The following is a 20,149-nucleotide window of genomic DNA, read 5'->3' as shown; positions in this document are numbered from 1 at the left end:
TTCATTACATAGTTTTTCTTGGACTGTCTTTTTTCTACCTTTCTGGGTCCTTATGTTTAAGGAATATCTCATATTTATTATAATACAATTATTAATAATTGTATTAATAATAATTGTATTATTTAGTGTGATCATCATATTTGTATTTGAACCTGCCATTTGCAGTTTCTTCCTGGTTGTCCCACCTCTCCTGTATTCTTTTTCTCTTAATTTTTTAGATTTATTAAGTATATTTATGTTTTTCCCTCTATTAACCCAATACTTATATGTACACTTACTATTTTCTCGTGGTTACCCTAGATAACACACTGTTGTTTTTTTTTTTGTTTGTTTTTGTTTTGAGTCAGGATCTCACCCTGCCCCCCAGGCTGGAGTACAGTGGCATGAGCTTATCCCGCTGTAGCCTCAACCTCCCGGGCTCAAACCATCCTCCCACCTCAGCCTCCTGAATAGCTGGGACTACAGGCATGCACTACCGTGCCTGGCTAATTTTTGTATTTTTTATAGAGACAGGGTTTTGCCATGTTGCCTAGGCTGGTCACAAATTCCTGGCAATCTGCCCGCCTCGGCCTCCCAAAGTACTGGGATTACGGGCGTGAGCCACAGCACCCAGCCTAACATGCACCTTGAACTTATGAAAATCTTTTATCATGTAGTACGTTTACTGACTGCTTTCAGGCAGGCATGAGGACCTTTCGTTCCATTTGCTCCATTGTCCCTTTTGAAGGATTCTTGTATATATAAAACCTCTTAAGACATAATGTTGTTACTGTTTTATATACTCAATTTTAATTTTAATCACTTACATCTTTGCACTTCAATCTTTCCTGAATTCACATTCTTCCCTCTGGGGTAGGAGACCTCAACTTAGCAGTTCTTTTCATGTGGGCCTAAGAAATTTTCTCAGTTTTTTGTTTCACTTTCATTCTTGAAGGAACATATAGGATACAAGGTTAGCAGTTATTCTCTTCTGCATCTTCCCACTGCATTGTCTTCTGAATCTTATAATTTATGTAAAAACATTAGCTGTCTGTCTTCCCATTGCTTCTGTGAAAATAATGCATGTTTTCCTCTGGTTGTTTTTGACATTTTCTTTGTGTCTGTTTCTCAGCAATCTTTCCACGATATGCTTGGAGTGGGCTTATTTATCATGCACCCTGAATCTGTAGCTTGACGTCTTTTGGTCAACTTTGGAAAGTTCTTGACATTATCTCATCAAATATTTCTCCTGACCTGTTCTCACTCTTCTCTCGCTGGAGTGCAGTTGTTCCTCTGTTAGACCTTTGCATCATGTTCTAGATATTTTTATCTTAGAAGTGAGTATGTGCCATGAGACCTAGAGCCAGAACTAAGCTTAGATCCCATAAAAGAAGAGGTGTCCCACTTGGTGACTTCGCTTCCTGTTTCCGACTCTTCTCCACGTGATTGGAATGTGTGATTCGGGGGTGTAGGCTGGGATGCTGGATGTGTATAAGACTTTGCAGGGCCCCGAGCCCTAATTGCCAGGATCAGAAAGCACAGACTGCTGAGCCAATTAGGTGGCAAGCCTTGGCTAGGGAGGGCACTGGGTCTGGAACAGGCTGTGTACGTTCAAAGCTGTGACTGCAGGCAGCTTGCCTCATTCCTCTGTGCTTCAGTTATGTGCTGTGTAACATGGGGATAATTATAGTATACAGCTCATAAAATGGAGAGGATTAAATGAAATAACAACATAAAGCACTTAGACACATACCTAACCCATATTGGCACTCAATAAGATTATTTGCTCTTGATGTTATTATTATTATGTTTGTCACTGTCCTGCTTATTCCAAACCAGTCAGCTCTTCCCTCCTGAGGGGCAACAGTAGCAGCAGCACTGAGGCGTGCACCATATTGAATGTGAAGTTGAATGATTTGAACTGTGTAGTTCCACTTAGAGTTTTTTTATATATAGAAATCTATTATAAAAAGTTAAAATTTATCAAAACTGAATGCACACAAACACCGACTGTATGTAGCACCATTTGTAGTCAAGAGATGTGAACAAACAAAGATGCGGATTACCTCAGAACTGCATAAAATTACTCTCATAATTTCGTAGCCACCTCCTGTTGCTACAGTGAACTCAGATGTTGCAAATACCCTTTTAAAAACCCACCTTGTGTTGCTAATTATCTCCCCATGAGCAGGTCCTCTCTCCAATAAATTGCGTGTTGTAGTAAAAACTGGGCTCATGTTTCTGGAGTATTTTTCGTTGTGTGTAGTGCAATACAGGAACTTTAAGGAACACCATGGGACCCATATGAAATGTCACTAGTGAAACTGGAAGTGCTCCCAAGAACAGAGAAAAGTCATGACATTACAAGAAAAACTTAAATTGCTTGATAGAGATTGAACGGTTGCCCTCTACATCACACAGATAATTCATTATGTCAACAATATAAACTTACAGGATCAATAAATGCAGTTCAATCCCATAATTGTATTTTCTCTTATTATTTTCTTAACATTTTTTTCTCTAGCTTCCTTATAAAAAATACAGTATAGAATACATATAACATACAAAATATATGTTAATTAACTGTTTATGTTGTCAGTAAGACTTCTGGTCAACAGTAGGCTACTAGTAGGTAAGTTTTGGGGAAGTCAAAAGCTATACTCGGATTTTTTATTTCAAGGGGCGTCATTGCCCCTAATCCCTGCATTGATCAGGGTCAGCGGCACTCAGGCTCCTGGAGGCTGGTACAGGGCATCACTCCCTGTTCTGCACTCAACATTGCCCTTTCCTGCTGTGGCGCTTGTCACATGCCAGACCTCGGGGCTCCCGGGCCGGTCACTCACTGTGGCTTCTCCCCTCCAGTATGGAATGCTCCTTTACCAGAACTACCGAATCCCTCAGCAGAGGAAGGCCTTGCTATCCCCGTTCTCAACGCCAGTGGTAAGTAAAGCCAGAACCTTCAGAAGTCTAGTGCCTTTTCAGCTTCTGTATCACACGTATTAAGGATGCCTCATTTCATACGGGGTGGGCAAGAGAAGGTCCGGAGAGCGTGTGCGCATTTCAGCGAAGCCAGTATGTCCCATGATGACATGGGTTTTGTAGTCTCAGCAAAACGGCAGGGAGTGAATTCCTCTGCCATTCTTCTCCCATCCCTGCATCTCCCCTCAAGGTTGTGTAAGTAGGTGGCTTTCTTTAAGTGCTCAAAAATGGCAGCAACAACTTTTGGCCTTGTGGGGCACTGCCTTTCCTGCCTTTCACCTTTGTTCCTTAAGCCTTGGGACCCATGGGAGCTGTTGACTATTATGCTGCATTCATTCCCTGGTGAGAATTCAGAGATTGTCATCGTTCCTCTTGTGTTCTGGACACTCTGTTCTCAAAGGGGCAGAAGCAATTCATCTTCTCAAAATACAGTCCTGAGGGTCCTTCAGTGTCTGCCCCTTTGAGATGCCAAATGATGCCACAGAAAGAGTCCATGAGTTTTCCCAAACCCACGTCCCCGAGGGAATGACTCACTGGGGAGGCCTGGGCTCACACTGGCTATCGATTTCTTTGATGTGTTGGAGTGCAGGTCAGGAGCCTGTGAAGGACCACATGGTCCAAATGCTGTGGGTGCTGGGGCCTCACCAGCAGCCTTTTTAATACTCAGGGAGGACTAGAATGTGTTTCATTCTTAAGACAAACCGAAGGGGCCACTGAATTTTCAGGCTAAACCAGTGAATTTCCCACCTGAAACTTGGGGAGTTAAGAGGTAGAAAGCGGGCATTCCCTGCTCCCCTTTCCTGAGCGTCTTGATGATAGTTTCACGCCAAGACTCCACTGTGCCTTATTTCCCTACATTTTAAGAACCGTGACCTTTCCTTTTCAGCGCAGTGTCTCCGAGAACTCCCTCGTGGCAATGGATTTTTCTGGGCAAACAGGACGCGTGATAGAGAATCCGGCGGAGGCCCAGAGCGCAGCCCTGGAGGAGGGCCACGCCTGGAGGGTAAGGCCCCGGCCCTGGCCAGCCTGGAGGGGCTCCCTCGATGTGGCAGCCCCACCACGTGGTGGTCTTCTCCCAGAGAACGGCTCTATGCGGGTTGGCAAGAGGGGTGGCATGTTGGGTGGGGGTCCTCTGAGTTTTCAGCTGCAGGAAGCAGTTGGCCCTTCTAGGCCCCTTCCACGTTCCAGCACCCAGCCTTTCCCCACTGCGCCCTGTCCCTGGGCTTTCGTGGAAGGGACAGGAGAGGAACAGAACTCTGCCCACCCTGGCCCCCGTGCAGAACTGTTCTGATGAACTGGCGGTGGCTGTCTGTGGAGTGCATAGAGCCCAGACCTGAGTGGGGCCAGCAGGTGTTCACATCAGGGTCTGCTACGAACAGCCTGGAGGCCTTGGGCTACTCCCTCACCCCCAAGGCTTAGGTTCTTAATCTCCAGGTAGGAAGACTATCACTCAGCTTCCAAGCTCCTGAGACTTAAAGGCCATGTGCGAAACAGGAGCCTGTACTCTGGCATTTTCTGTACTTCAGCCTCAGGGAGTCCCAAGCACGGGAAGTCCAGTGCCCAGTGCTTTGAGAACTGCATGAGTTTAATAGAAAGGCTCGTGTGTTTCTCCTGAGATTTATCAGGATGTTCGTGGCGTTTTCATCGTATGTCTTCAGCGTGAGAAATAAGCATCTCTACTTCGGTACTGGGGCTACTAGAGATATCTCAGGGTGTTCTTAACAACTGGGAACCCTGAACTCTTTGTTCTCAGGGGTCAGTGGGGGCTTCAGATGGGGCAAGGGCCCTTATGAGCCCAGTCAGGCACCCGACCCAGTGCCCTGCCGTGAGCTTGGACGTATTGGGTGACTTGGTGTGTCTGTCTGCTGTCCTCGGCGCTAATGTGGAATTTGTTTTGCAGAAGCGAAGCACACGGATGAACATCCTAGGTAGCCAAAGTCCCCTCCACCCTTCTACCCTAAGTACAGGTAAACAGGGCACATTGCCTGATGTTTTTGTACATAAAGAAAATCAAACAGCACCCCCTTCACTCCCCCTGAGCCTTACAAATTTGCCTGTGCCCAGAGTGCACCACATAAGCTGTAGCTGGGGGAGTCGGGGGCTCTGCGTTGATCAGAGTTGGTTGTGCTGTCAGGGAAGCCATTCTGCAGAGGCGCCACCATCCTGCCCTCCTCCTCTCTTCCCCCCACAGTGATTCACAGGACACAGCACTGGTTTCACGGGAGGATCTCCAGGGAGGAATCCCACAGGATCATTAAACAGCAGGGGCTCGTGGACGGGTAAGGAACCACCACTGATAAGAGCTGGTCTGCTGAGATTTGATTGTGCTGGGAATCTGTTTTGTTTAATTCTTCAGACATCCTTGCTGGGCAGGCAGCAGTTTTGTCCTTATTTTAAAGAGGAGAAAAAGTAGGCTCAGAGGTATAAGTGGTACACAAAGCTTGGCCAGCTAGTAAGGGGCAGAAAGGAATCTAATCCGTGTCTGCCCAGCCTGTATCTGTCATTATCTTTCACCTCTGGATGAAATCTGAAGAGGTGGACAACACAAACTTTTATCTTCATAAGATAATGGGCAAATGGGAAAAAAAAAATACTTTTGCCTACGCTTTTTGATTATGTACTATATGAGGTTGGTTTTGCTGAGAACAAATAGCCCCAAACTTTAGTGGCTTAAAACAACAAAAATCAATTACGTATGATCGTTGTTGGTTGAGTGGCCTTTCTCACCTGGGCCAGCTTGGCTGGGGCTGGACAGTCCAGGATAGGTTCACTCGTGTCAGGTTGTTGCTGTGGGCTGCTGCCATGGCGATGAGCGACTGGGCATGTGTCTGCAGCAGGTTACTTGAGGCTCCCAGGCATAGCAAGAGAAGTTAGACCCCACTACATATGGACAAGATTTCTCAAGATTCTCTTAGCATCACATTTGCCACCATCCCATTGACCAGAGCAAATCCCAAGACCACACTTGAATGACCCTGGGAAGGAGCTAGTCACAGTGTGGATATAGGGACAGGGACGTGGGATGCAGTTACCACGGAAGGCCGACCCTGCGGAGCCAGCAGAGTCCTCCAGAAAGAGACACAGGCTGATCATCCACCCTGAGGAAGTAGTTGCATCCACGTGGAAGCTGTCCCATATAGAGTCTGAATGCTCAAAATACAGGTTCCTGGAAGCTGCTAAACTCAAAAGAGTGATTCTTGTGTCCTTCGTGTTACAAGAAGTTTTATTATGGAAATTTTCACATTTACATAAGTGTATAATGAAACCCCACTTACCCATCACGCAGCTTCAACCTGCTAACTTACTTACCTTTCCCACATTTTCTCCTCCTCCTCTTCAGCTCTCTTTTTCCTTTTTTCTCTCCTCCTCTTTCTCCTCCTCTTCTATTTTAAAGGGAATTTCAGAATCCTAAATTTTTGCCAGCAAATACATCTTAGTACCTGTCTCTAAAAAAATAAGGATCCTTTTGTTTTGATACAACTGCAATATTATTACACTTAACAAAATAAATAAGAATTTCTTACTATCATCTAAAAGCTAATCCATGTTCAGATTTCCCCAGTTGTCACCAAAAAAACTCCTTTAAATTAAATTGAGGTTATTTAAGGCAGGACCCACAAATGGCATTTGGATGCTATACCATTTCACCTCTGTCTCCTTGGATATAGAATAGTCTTTCTCATCACTCTGTTTTTCTTCTATTTTTTTAAACATCTTTTGTTTGTTAAAGAAGTGAGTCATTTGCTAATAGCATGTTTGTGGTTTATTTTAATAAGTTCCGCTGTTTTCCTGATTCCTGGGGAGTGGTGATCATGGTGTGATCAGATGCATTTCTCCTACCTGGTGTCCTCTGGGTGCTCTGCTGCCTGGAGTGGAGGAGGCCTGAAGCCTGGCTGCTGTTTAATGGTGTTGGGTGAGCAAAGGTTCAAGTGCAGCCTGCTGGAGCCTCCCCACCAAGGCTGCCATCCCCGTCCACCACATGGTTTTAGCAGTCCTTGGTGAACTTGCCGTGGTTCAGTATTTCATTAGGGGTTCCAAAATCATCATTTTCTAATTCCTTCCTATATAAGCTGAAGTTCTTTCTTGTATCACATATTTCCTGGAAAAAGTAGGTAAATGCCTGGATTTTCCCTTTACTTGTCAATTTTTAGAATAATGAATTTGTGTTCTCCCACTTTCCACTAGAGGCAAACAAGGGGTGTTTTTGTTGTTAGTTTGAGTTTTGTTTAAACTGTCACTATGAACTTAGATTTTTCTGTTTGATTTATTTCAGTCAAAACCTCCTCTTCTTGATGCTCACTTTGCCCCTTATTGGCCAATGGCTTCTTCAGATTGCTTCCTGAGTTCTTTTGAGCTACCATTAATGGTATTTGATTTTGGGGTGACGAGATGTATTAAACTCAAATGATGCATTTCTCACAGAGACCCTCATTCTTACTAATGGAAAATGGTATTTGGAGGCTACAATCTTTAGATCTTTGTAGTAAACAGAGCTAGGACATGGGCTTTTTTAAAACAAAAAATAAATTTTGGATTCGCATTGATATTGCAAATTCAAGTTTCAGATTACAGGATTTTTTACTTCTTTGATTTTGTTGTGTTTTTTTTTTCCTCTGATGATCTCTGTTAATGGCATTAGCTTAATTACTTATTACTTTATCAATACATAATATAAAATACATACATGTAATATCTTGAAAATATTAATGCTGGTATTAATTCAGTAAGACTCCTGAATTGCGATTTCTTTGCAGTCCTTTTAATCCTTAAGGATTCATCCAGGCAGGTTACCTTAAAATACCTTGCCCACAGTCACTTGAAGTAATTCTTCTCTATGGTTCTGCCACCAAACTGCTGGGTAAATCAGGTTTGTTTGTTTCAGTTTCTCTTTAGTGTTTGCAAGTGGATCTGATTTATTTTCTTTTTGGTTGAATGCTGCTTTGTAAATTGCATAAAACATTTTCATGGATCCAAAGTCAGATCTATGAAATAAGGCACATGCCCTGTCCACTCAACTTTGCTTCCCAACCCCGACAACAGATAAACAGCTTTTATTAGTGTTCGTTTATCCGTCTGTCATTTCGTTGTACAAATACCAGCGAAATGATTTTGTTTCCTGCCTCTCGTTAAGCAAAGGTAGTGGTCTGCAAGTACCGCGCTGCACAGTTCCCGCAGCCTCTGCGTCCCAAGGATCGCTCCACAGCAGCTCATGGCGATGGCCCACATTTCTTTTACACTCTTGGGTTTTCTTTTATGTACATGGAACATCATTTTTTAAAATGTCCCCTATTGAGGGATGTTCACCATGTTTCCAGGCAAATGTTATGAGACAGTGCTGCATTGTTTCGTAATTTTGCCGTGTATCTTTGCTATGAGTTCTGAGAAGTGGGGCTGTGGGGTGGAAGGGCAGGGCCTATGTAATATGGTGAAATGTCACCAGAGTCCCTCAGCAGGCTTACCTCTTCCATCTGAGAGTCCTGCTCTAAGCCGTGTCTCTCATGAAGGAGGCCAACCCTCATTTCATGTATGGAAGGACTTCTTTGTCTTTGGCAGTTCTGCACTGTTTACATTTTTCGTCCGTTTTTCTAATCCATGAAGTTGCGGACACTTTTGTTTTTCCCACTCCTGAATCATAAAGGGGTACTTGATGTCTTCTTGTACTTGGATTCTTCTCCCCCTCTCTCTCCTTCCTTCCCTCCGCCCCTCTTTCCTTCCTTCCTGCTCTCTCTCCCTTTCTTTCTTTTGTCCTTGTTTGTTCATTTTTGGTTTTGGTTTGCTTTTGTTTCGATCCCAGATGCACTTGGGTTTATTTATCCTCACTGCTGGATAAAGAATGGGTCTGATTTTACTTTGTTTCCCATGCGGCTTTACAGTTACTCCAAAACTCCTTACTTGAGATACCAGCTTTAGCACAGAGCAGTCTCTCAAAGTGTTAGAAGTGACTCCTCCTCTAACTATAAAAGAGTATGTTTCTTCTCTAAAGTTTCTGGCATGCCTAAGGAGAGAAAAGCCTAACGTTGAAATTTCTCTTTCTGTGACATTGTTGAGTTAGGGGTGTCTGTGTGTTCTGGGGCTTCGAATACAGTGTATACCTGCTTATACCCCGAACCACATCAACAGTGGACCCAGAATGTTCTAGGAGTACCTCTGTTACCCATGCTGTCTGTGGGAGGCAGCACAGGCTCACTTGGGGGTAGTGTCACTCTGCTGGAGAAATGGCATTTCCACAGGAGGCTTTATTTGGTGCCATGGCTACTAAGTGTTGTCCCCAAGGCCAGGGCAGTTAGGATGCCCATCACCCCGAGGCACAGATGTTTCTGAACCTCAGGGGGGCGGGTGTGGCAGTCATGTGTTTGAAGAAGCTTCCTGAGTGATTCTGGGATAAGGCCACTCTGTCCACTTTGGATTGGAAGGGCTGCCTTGGGGTGGGGCGGATTGCAGGTCAGCCCTGCTGGGCCATCTGCATTGTGTGTCAGCGTTTTGCTTCCCCCAGCCGTGTTTGTCTTTCAAATTTTCTTGGATCAGAAAACCAGTTGGCGAGGCTTCCGTCCAGACTTGTAAAGAGATAGAAGCATCACCTCTGTTACCTTCTGTTCCCCAAAGCAGCCTGCTGGTGCCACCCGCCTTATTCATCAGCAGGCGTTCCTCTTGGTCCTCCCTGGAGCCTTCCTTGTCTCTAAGGCTGTCATTTCCAGCTCCCGCCTTAGGCTGCTGGAGCGCACTAGCCACACACAGAAATGTAGATAATGGGATCAATTCAGGCGTTAACACGGGAACAGCTCATCTTCCTCGTAATTCTTGGATGTAGGGAGGAGGTGTATTTGCATGACAAGGTAAATAATCCATTTCTGATCTTTACTGATCCCTGCAGAGATGATGAAGGCAAGCCAATTTAAAGAGTCAAACAACAAAGAAAAGAAAAGCACCTTGAAAAACAGCCCAAGATTCTGGACAGATAATATAAAAACAGCATTTTCCATAGCTTTATTCTCAAATGGTATATGTAGTTAGAAAGAGGCATCAGAGCCTTAAATAAGCCTGTAAGGTATTCCTGAAATCCTAGGATCCAGGCAGCTCCCCTCCTACCCCCGCCCCCACCCATGCAGCTGAGTGTGTGTGTGTGTGCGCACACTCATGCTGTACCAACCCTGCACTGAATTTGCGGCCTGCTTCCTTCCTGTCTCGCCACCCATGCCCATCCCAGAACTGCAGGAGAAGGATCTTTTTAAGGGCAAATCTAGGTCTGTAGTCCTCTCTGCTAAACAATCCCACACCATCCACAGCACCACGCTTATCTGCCCAGGGCCTGTGGATGCTCCCCATGCCATGCCCACACTCATGGTCCAGCCCTACTGGCCTTCCTGCCGAGCCAGGCATCAACCCCTGTGTCATCTGCCTGTGCAGCCCCTCTGTCTGCACTTCATGCCCCTGCACATGTTGGAGGGAAACCTCTTCAGCAAAATTTGAATTATTTGAAGCTTTCCCTTCTCCCAACCACAGAAAAAGAGGTGTTATCCCCAGGACTCATATAGCACCCTTGTAAGAGGGATACTTTGACTTTTCATCTGCTCTTCCTGCTGAACCAGGAACTCCTCCATGACTGGCTGTGTGACCTTGGGGAAGTTGCTTAGCTTCTCTGTGTGCCACTTCCCTTATTGTGAAATGAAGATAACAGTGTCACCTTGAAGATATATGAGTTAATACGTGCCTGAAACACTTTGCATGGTGTCTTGCTTGTAAACATGGTCTAGATTGTTACTCTGATCACTGTCGGGTCCTGTCACAAGGGGCTCTTCATTCGTTTATGGTGAACTGGTGAGTGCACCATCCCTAGCATCTACTCTTAATAAAGACAAGAACTTACCTGGTTCTTGTCACTCCATTCTAGGCCATGTTTACAACTTCTGAGTCTGGTTAGTAGTCACTTAGCGTGCTTAGCATCTCACCGGGCGTCTTTCCTATAACTGCCATCCCCTTAGAAATCGCTGGATTGTGGCAGTTGGCTGATTGCAGTGAGTTATTTCAAGCTACCTTGTATTGCATGTGATCGTGCACAATGCTGTATGTACATCAGCCATAGTCTTCTCAGTGGTCCTGCAAGAGAAGAGTTATTCTGGCTGGGTGTGGTGGCTCATGCCTGTAATTCCAGCACTTTGGGAGGCCGAGGTGGGCAGATCACCTGAGGTCAAGAGTTCGAAACCCAGCCTGGCTAATACCATGAAACCCCATCTCTACTAAAAATATAAAAATTAGCTGGGTATGGTGGCGGGCGCCTGTAATCCCAGCTACTCAGGAGGCTGAGAGGGGAGAATCGCTTGAACCCGGGAGGCGGAGGTTGCAGTGAGCTGAGATTGCACCGTTGCACTCCAGCCTGGGCGACAAGAGCGAAACTCTGTCTCAAAAAAATAAAAAGAAAAGAAGTGTTGTTCCCTTTCTGCAGATGAAGAAATTGAGGCTGAGAAGGCAAGTTGCCCAAGATCATGAAGCTAATAAGTGACCTATCCAGGATTCCTGCTGATGCCTAAGCCATGCCGTTCTCCCCCCATAGCAGTCATCTCAGATAGACAACCTTCAGACATTCCCTGTAAAGCCCAAGCCTTTCAGCAGCCTTGGGACTTCCCAGAGTGAGCCTGCCCCTCTCAGAGGTGCACGTCCCTCTCAGGGGTGAACAGGCCTGGGCCATGCTGCCGTTCACTTGTCTGTACCTTCCCATCTGCAGAAGACAGCAGATAGTTAACAGCAGAGAAAGAGACGCCCCACGTTTTCCTCTAGTTAGAGCTGGAGCTTGGCAAACTTCTGGGTTTCAGAATAACGATGTTTTGTTTGAAATGATAAGACTCTGACTAAAGAAAACAAGTCTTTGAGGTGGGCACAGCTGCCCAGTGTGCACCACCAGCACTTGGGAGAGGAAATGAATCTCCGCATCCTCTCTCTGGCGGTGCCGCATGTTCCCCAGTAGGGTCTGAGATTCCTCCCGCCGTCCCATCTCGCCTGACCGAGCCAAACCGTGGAATCCCATTCTGATCGGTGTTTCCCAAAGTGTATCCTGAAGAACACAAGACCTGCAAAGTGCTATTTTAGAAAGGGTTAGGGGAGGTTTCTACTTAGGTAAGATTGGAAAACTACTAGAGAGTTATCATGAATAGTCACATTTTTAAGGCTCTGAGAAGTCCTGTAATGAAATATATTTGTTTTACCCTTTCAGCATGGGAATTTCCCAGTCTTATTTAACTGCTTTCCATCTTCACATTACAATGTAGAACTGGTGATTTTGCTGATGATTCTAGTTTGGTTTTGGATATATTTAAAGAGAGTTCCTTCTCAGGCCATTTCTTCTTTGTAGCTTTCATTGGATCCTTCTTCTCTTTCTGATGTATAACTGTCTTTTCAGCTAACTCTAGATTTTTTCATGTAAGAGCAATGATTTTATGCCTTTTTTGTGCTATTCTAATTGAAGATTTAAAAAAACATTTTAAGGTTGTAGAAAGGTTGCAATAATAATACGACGAACTGTACACTTCGCCCAGATACCTTAATTAAGATTATAGCACATTTGCCTGATTCTTCTTAGTTTTTTTTTTTTCTTCTTCTGAACCATTTAGGAGTAAGTTGTGGCATGACGTCCCTTTAATCTGAATTATTTCAGTGTAAAATTTCTAAGAACAAGAACTCTATAACCACAGTACCATTATAAAAACCAGGAAGTTAACACTGACGCAGTTCATTGCCTAATCTATACCCTTCTTCCTAATTGCCTCCTTTATAGCAAAAGAACATCTTCATCCAAATCTTCTCTCCCAGCATGTATTCATAATCTTGACCTGTGTTGCGAGTAGAAGCCAGTTCTTGTAGAGTGAGCCTGGGCTCAGCCTAGGCTCCTCACGCATGGTGAGATTCAGGCTATGCATTTTTGACAGGAACACCCCAGAAAAGTGATGTTGTGTCATCTTCAGTACATCCTCTCCAGAGGCCCTCAAGGTCAATTTGTCTTATTGCTTGTGGTGGTAATTTAGACACTTGATGAAGAAGATGCTGTAGGCCAGATTTCTCCACTGTAAAGCTATTATTTTCCCCTTTGTAGTAAATAAGTATTAACAGTACAGTACTTTGATGCCATGAAAATACTCTTGTTTCTCATCCACCTTTCATTTGCTGGTTTCAGCATTTGTTGAAGATCTTCTCCTTCATTAATTGTTACTACGGTAATTGCCAAAGGGTTGTTTTCAAATGCATCATGCCTTTATTTATTGACTGACTTTCTCCTCAAAGAAAGAGCTTTGCCTTCTCCCCTATTAATTTATTTGCTCATTTATCTACAAATAACACTACAGACTCATGGATTCCGATTTTATGGGTTATGATCCATTACTTTTAAAATTCATTTTGATGGCCAGATTTAGTCATACTGCCTCCTGTGTCTTTTTGACATGTCCTCATTATTCTTTGAGCACTTTTTGACACGCAGGCACAAAGTATTCCTACTTCATCCTGTAGTTTCCCTGCCCTAATCCTGTAGTCAGGCATATCCCCAAGGAGCCCAGGTTTTTTCCATTGGAGAATGACAATTCAGAATTACCATCTTGGTGCTTGCCTGGGGTGCTGTTGCCACTAGAGGCCACTCAGTTGCCGAAGCACTGAAGCATTGTGGCTCCAAGCCTGTGTGTGTGTGTGTATGTGAGTGAGAGAGAGAGAGAGAGAGAGAGAGAGAGAGTGTCTGTGTGTGATTAGTTCCAGATTTTAAAATATTTTAGCAATCGACTATTTTCCATTCCCCAGGCTTTTTCTCCTCCGTGACAGCCAGAGTAATCCAAAGGCATTTGTACTCACACTGTGTCATCACCAGAAAATTAAAAATTTCCAGATCTTACCTGTAAGTATTGATATTCTCAGACCAGTCCTTGTGGTTTTGTTTTCTGGTTTCATTCTTAATGCAGTTTTCAAGTTATAAACTGACAAGACCGAAAAGTATCAGACAGTTTCAAGCCCACAGGTGAGAAACTTTTAGGAGTTTCTTTACAGGTTTGTCTTTTGAAATTAGAAAACCATTTCCCTAGAAGTAATCCTGAAAGTGGCGATAGGGTGCTGAGGCCCCCCCTTGAGCCTGTGAGCTCTTAGTTGCAGCTGAAAGGGTACTGATGGGGAGGGTCAAGGTCACAGGAAGGGGAGGTGGAGGAGTATTAGCTGAGGGCCCAGTAGCCGTGAGCACATAGGTCTGGAAGGCAGGAGTTATGCAGTAGGTTTGCTTGCTGGCTGGTGGAGTCTGAGGAGTCTTGTGATTTGTCCTGGTGTGCACCAGGGCTATCCAAGAAGCGTAAGTGGCGTCCCAAAGAGCAATTATGTTTCTCCTTCCACATGGTCCTTGGATCTAACTAAAGACCTTTGAACAATTCCAAAAACATCATTACAGATTACCTTAATCAACACTACTTTTTTTGACAAAGCACTTTATGTTTGATTTGCCTAATGTAGTTTACCTCTTGCTTCAGTATGCCACAGTGCAATTCTAGTTCATGATTAGAGTGCTAGATAGCGCCTGCAAGAATTCGGTTTAGTTGAGAATACAAAACACAAAATTAATAGCAGCTGTTTACATGACGAATTGATAAATTCTGCAGGTAATGATAATGTTTGTGAAATACATCCTGTGGAACCCAAACTACCAAAAGAGGCTGGCTGGATAGTTTCCTCTCAGAGATTCAATCTGCATGTCAGCAAAGAAAAAGCTCTGAGAAGGCTTTAATTAACTAAACTCATCTGTTTTACACAGTGGAACCTGGAGTTCTTCAAGCTTATCTGACCCCCAGGACTTTGTTATGATCTCAAGAATCATGTAGTGGCCTGCAGCCATGGACCATACAGGATGAGGAGGGTGTCTTGCTTAGCTTTTGTGAGCCAGGGGAAGGCAGTGTGCCACACGCTGTCTTTTCTGTGGCCACTTGCTTCCTGCTGTGTGCTGACATCCCCACCTTACTCGTGAGGAAAATGAGGCTCATGGCTGTCAGCGGCTTTCACTGCACCGTGCCAGGGTGAGGAACAGAATCTGGGATTGAGCCCAGCCTTCCCAGCTTCCAGCCAACCTTATATGCAAATACAGGAATTACTATCCTAGGGAAAGTGCCTCATAGATGATCCTTTCTGTTCTTCGACTGCATTATATTATTCACTCAGTTGTTACAATTCTTTTAGCTCACAATAGAAAATGAAAAGTGATTGACGTTTTGGGCTGGATGAGTAAATTAAAAAAAAAAAAAAGGCCGGGCGCGGTGGCACAAGCCTGTAATCCCAGCACTTTGGGAGGCCGAGATGGGCGGATCACGAGGTCAGGAGATCGAGACCATCCTGGCTAATACGGTGAAACCCCGTCTCTACTAAAAAATACAAAAAAACTAGCCGGGCGACGAGGCGGGCGCCTGTAGTCCCAGCTACTCGGGAGCCTGAGGCAGGAGAATGGTGTGAACCCGGGAGGCGGAGCTTGCAGTGAGCTGAGATCTGGCCACTGCACTCCAGCCTGGGTGGCAGAGCAAGACTCCGTCTCAAAAAAAAAAAAAAAAAAAAAAAAAAAAAGGCCGGGCACGGTGGCTCAAGCCTGTAATCCCAGCACTTTTGGAGGCCGAGACGGGCGGATCATGAGGTCAGGAGATCGAGACCATCCTGGCTAACACTGTGAAACCCCGTCTCTACTAAAAAATACAAAAAACTAGCCGGGCGAGGTGGCGGGCGCCTGTAGTCCCAGCTACTCGGGAGCCTGAGGCAGGAGAATGGTGTGAACCCGGGAGGCGGAGCTTGCAGTGAGCTGAGATCCGGCCACTGCACTCCAGCCTGGGCGACAGAGTGAGACTCCGTCTCAAAAAAAAATAAAAAAAGAAAAAGGAAAGAAGGGAGCTTTCATGATAGGCAGAGTATGTAATGCCCAAATCCTACAAGTAACAAAAGAACAGCAACTTGGGACTTAGGGCAATAAGTGTGCAGCCTCTGTGTGTGAAAACAGGCTGTGGGATGTGCTATTAGCTCTAGCAGTCGTTTTGGAGTTACGAAGTGGTTCCAAGCTCATTAATTACCCAAGACTTAAAGCTGACCTCTTCCCTGTGAACAACGCGACCTCCTCATGCCGCATTGATCTGCACAGTACACTGTTCTGCACTGTACTGCAGTCATGCAATTGAAAACTCACTGAGTTAAAATAGGTGTTAGGAATATGGTTCTCTCTGGGAGATACTGTGGCATTCCCCTGCTTTAATAAAAATAACTGTCCCATATTCAGGGACCTAGGAAGGGAATTTACCTGCGTGAACTTATTAATCCCTCACAGCCACCCAACAGTTGCTTTAACATGGAGCAGAGTAAACCCCTGGGGCCTCAGGAGTTGGCTGAGGTCATATAGTGAGGACCCAGGTCTGTGCAGTCTTCACGGGGCATGCTGTGTGCAGTGGGTACTTACAGGTTAACTGGTAAATATAATTCTCATGAGCTGGGTGAACTGGGGGCAAACTTCCAGCCCTTCTCCATGACCACCTCAGGGAGCAGGGGAGCTAGCTGCCCTCAGTGGTCTCCACAGCCCACCCAAATTCTGTCCCTGGCTCAGGGATGTGGCAGCCCCCAGCACACACCCTCTGCTCCCCCGTCCTTCCCGCCCCTGGTGTTTTCTAGCCTACCTTGCCCTGTGTGTCCCTCTGGCATCAAATCATGGGCAGATGCCACTGCCGCTGGCCGTGGGCCCCGTTCTCTTACCTGAGGTGACGGCCTCTAACCTGGCAAGTGTTCTTGTGTCTCTCCAGTGCGAGGATGACGGGCAGACGTTCTTCAGCCTAGATGATGGGAACACCAAATTCTCTGACCTGATCCAGCTGGTTGACTTTTACCAGCTGAACAAAGGAGTCCTGCCTTGCAAACTCAAGCACCACTGCATCCGAGTGGCCTTATGACCGCAGATGTCCTCTCGGCTGAAGACTGGAGGAAGTGAACACTGGACTGAAGAAGCGGTCTGTGCATTGGTTAAGAACACACATTGATTCTGCACCTGGGGACCCAAAGCCAGATGGGTTCGTTCAGTGCCAGCCAACCAAGATTGACTAGTTTGTTGGACTTAAACGACGATTTGCTGCTGTGAACCCAGCAGGGTCGCCTCCCTCTGCGTCGGCCAAATTGGGGAGGGCATGGAAGATCCAGCGGAAATTTGAAAATAAACTGGAATGATCATCTTGGCTTGGGCCGCTTAGGAACAAGAACCAGAGAGAAATGATTGGAAATGAACTCTTGCCCTGGAATAATCTTGACAATTAAAACTGATATGTTTACTTTTTTTGTATTGATCACTTTTTTGCACTCCTTCTTTGTTTTCAATATTGTATTCAGCCTATGGTAGGAGGGGGATGTGGCGTTTCAACTCATATAATACAGAAAGAGTTTCGAACGGGCAGACTTCAAACTGAGTATGGGTCCCCAAATGTTCCCAGAGGGTCCTCCGCACCCTCTGCCGACTACCACGGTGTGGATTCAGCTCCCAAATGACAAACCCAGCCCTTCCCAGTATACTTGAAAAGCTTTTCTGTTAAAATAAAAGGTGTCACTGTGGTAGGCATTTGGCATGTTTTGTGGACTCAGTCAAGCAACCACAGTCTGTTAATCATTTCTCTATGCTCAGATGTCAGATCCTCTTGTTATTAGCGTGTCTTGTTCTGCACAGTGCAGGAGACTTTATTCCTTTGGAAAATTCACTGTTCCACAAACAGCAGGCTGAATGGCCTCGCCTCTAGATTGACGTGGGCCAGCCTCCTTGAGACACACCTGGCACCCGTCATCGGCCAGCGGTGGATGCTGCATCATCCACCTGGGTACTTTCAGCCTTGCGTTTCCACAGCCTTCAGCCTGTTCTAGAACGATCACTGCCTTACCTCTGCTGCTGCAGTGGTGTGAGTCGTTTCACGGCTGATGTCCCTCGGGGGATTAAAGGATCTAAAGAGAAAATGGCACCTGGTTGGCTTCGTGCTGTGTCTCGTGGGTTTCCATGGTGATAAAGACAAGGAAATGCTGCAGAGGTCACAGGCACAGGCTGATATTTAAAGATCTTTGCTTGCAGCCCTCCGTCCTGCTGAAAACCCCCATAAGCCAGTGAACGCAGAGCAGCTCGAGGCTCCTCTGCTGGCTTACGGTCCAAAGTACCTCACAGTGGTTGTGGACATGGAAGAGTTTTGTCAACACAACAGTTTCTCCCTGTTCCGGGAGATGAGTCAGACGGTGGCTTGAGTTGTCACTTGGTCCCCTCCGCCCCTCGGGCGGCCCCCTTTGCCGTGTCCCCTTAGCTTAGTGATCAGGTGTGAGAGTGGCCATTTCCTTACCTTTGATCCCTGCGAAGCAGAAAGGACTCCCTTGACAAGCAGCAGACTACTGTGGTGAGCAGAACGATTTCCTTTTTCAAGACAACACCTGCCTGGCTTCTCTGAATCTGTGCTAGCCACGATATTGCCCCAAATCCGCTCCCACTGAAGTGCTCCCTAAGGAACAGCATTTCTCTGCTCGTCAGTCAACCCCCATAGCCTAGAGCAGTGTCACGAGCTTCAGTAAGGCCAATCAGCTGGAAGTCAGTGTACCATATAGTAACACTGTATTTCAGTTTACAGACCACACTCTAGTTGTTTTCCATGAAAGGTATACAAATAAAGAAGTTTTTAGCAACACATGTTTTTAACCATCAATGCTCAATTGCATTTTCTTCCTTTCGCAGCCAGTCAGTCTTTCGAACTATTGACAGTGAGATAATTCTCGTGTTCACACCTGGCGGCAGGCGTCACTGTAGGGACAGACATTGCAGTTACACCACAATTCCTTTCTCTTCACTGGCTCGAGGTAAACCCTTTCCAAGGAGAAACAACCCTAGGATTTCTTTTTTCTGTGTACGTAGACCAGTCCCATCAGTGTGTAATCTCTCTCTTTCACGCCTCTCTCCAATAGACAGCTTGTATTTGCAGTATTTCATATTTATAAATATGCGTTTATTTAAAAGGAGAACAAAAGCTTGACTCTGATTCACAGTTTTGTATGTAGCTGGTTTGACGTAGTCTTTTTGTATTTTCCCTGCCGAAGTGAATTGTTGGAGAATGTAAACCGCCTCCGTGCGGCGGCAGACTTCCTGAGGCCCCAGCTCGCTGGCCTTGTGCTGGGCGGCTGGGAATTCCACCTGAGAACAAGTCCCGCAAACCGGGGACGGAAGGACATTTGACTTTTATTTTTGTATTTAATTGACATGAATGTAAAGGGGACAGCTCAGGGTTGTTTTGGAGCCTGTTGACTTTGTATCTCTGCCTGTGATTTTCTTTTCTAAATGAAACTCCATGTAGCAACCGGGACGAAGTTGAGAAGGAAAACGCCAAATGCTTTGGTTATTAGAGTTTAATAGGTAAGCTCTGTTACACTAGGTGTTAGAGTTCCAGAACGTTCTTTTGTTTGCTAAACCTTGAAGAAACATGTGCCTCAGCCTAGATGTTTTGTCTTCTCTTTTCTGCACTTAATACCTGACAGTATGACCGATCTCTGCGCCTTTCCGGGGGCGGGCCAGCTGGCGGTAGATTTGTGATGTCACAGTGCAAACTGCAGCGACTGTAAATCGGCCTGGCGTGTATAAACGTTTTCAGGGAATGCAGAAGGTATTAATGAAGAGACAAAACCTTTATTCCATGTGCTTTGCTTCATTCTGTACATAGCTCTTTGGCTCGTGAACCTAATTGTAAACTTTCAGGTATTTTTGTACAAATAAGGGACTGATGTTCTGTTTCTTGTAATTAGAAATAAACATTAATACAGTGTTCTTCATTTTCTATTGCTGGTGATGTCTGTTTCTATTTTAAAACACTGGCCAATCACGAGGTCAGGAGTTCAAGACCAGCCTGACCAACATGGCGAAACCCCATCTCTACTAAATATAAAAATTAGCCGGGCGTGGTGGTGTGCACCTATAATCCCAGCTACTCAGGAGGCTGAGACAGGATAATCACTTGAACTCAGGAGGCCGAGGTTGCAGTGAGCTGAGATCGCGCCATTGCACTCCAGCCTGGGCAACAGAGCAAGACTCCTATAAAAAAAAACAAAAAACAAAAACAAGAAAAAAACACTGGCCTGTCATCCACTGAAAACCTTTTGAAATGACTTAGAATATTAAAAACACACTTCTTACCACTAGCTAGAGACTATCACAAGG

At 45.4% G+C, this 20,149-nt stretch overlaps 1 protein-coding gene across 10 annotated transcripts in view; it reads left to right on the top strand.

Annotated features, from left to right (window-relative positions):
* The window catches only part of GRB10 (growth factor receptor bound protein 10), a 202,023-nt gene extending 182,254 nt beyond the window's left edge, over nt 1-19,769 (top strand). For all 10 annotated transcript variants that reach the window (XM_033194324.1, XM_033194321.1, XM_033194327.1 and 7 more), the window contains 6 exons: nt 2,842-2,919; nt 3,845-3,961; nt 4,859-4,925; nt 5,150-5,237; nt 13,735-13,828; nt 16,734-19,769. In XM_033194324.1, the coding sequence (XP_033050215.1) occupies nt 2,842-2,919; nt 3,845-3,961; nt 4,859-4,925; nt 5,150-5,237; nt 13,735-13,828; nt 16,734-16,880 (591 nt within the window). In that variant the 3' untranslated portion in view covers nt 16,881-19,769. The remainder of the gene's footprint in view (nt 1-2,841; nt 2,920-3,844; nt 3,962-4,858; nt 4,926-5,149; nt 5,238-13,734; nt 13,829-16,733) is intronic.
* The last annotated feature ends 380 nt before the right edge of the window (nt 19,770-20,149 follow it).

This window comes from Trachypithecus francoisi, unplaced genomic scaffold (genome assembly GCF_009764315.1).
Source record: "Trachypithecus francoisi isolate TF-2019V2 unplaced genomic scaffold, Tfra_2.0 Lachesis_group4, whole genome shotgun sequence".
Lineage (NCBI taxonomy): Eukaryota > Metazoa > Chordata > Mammalia > Primates > Cercopithecidae > Trachypithecus > Trachypithecus francoisi.
The sequence above is the reverse complement of the archived record's forward strand: the minus strand, read 5'-3'. Positions and strand labels throughout refer to the sequence as shown.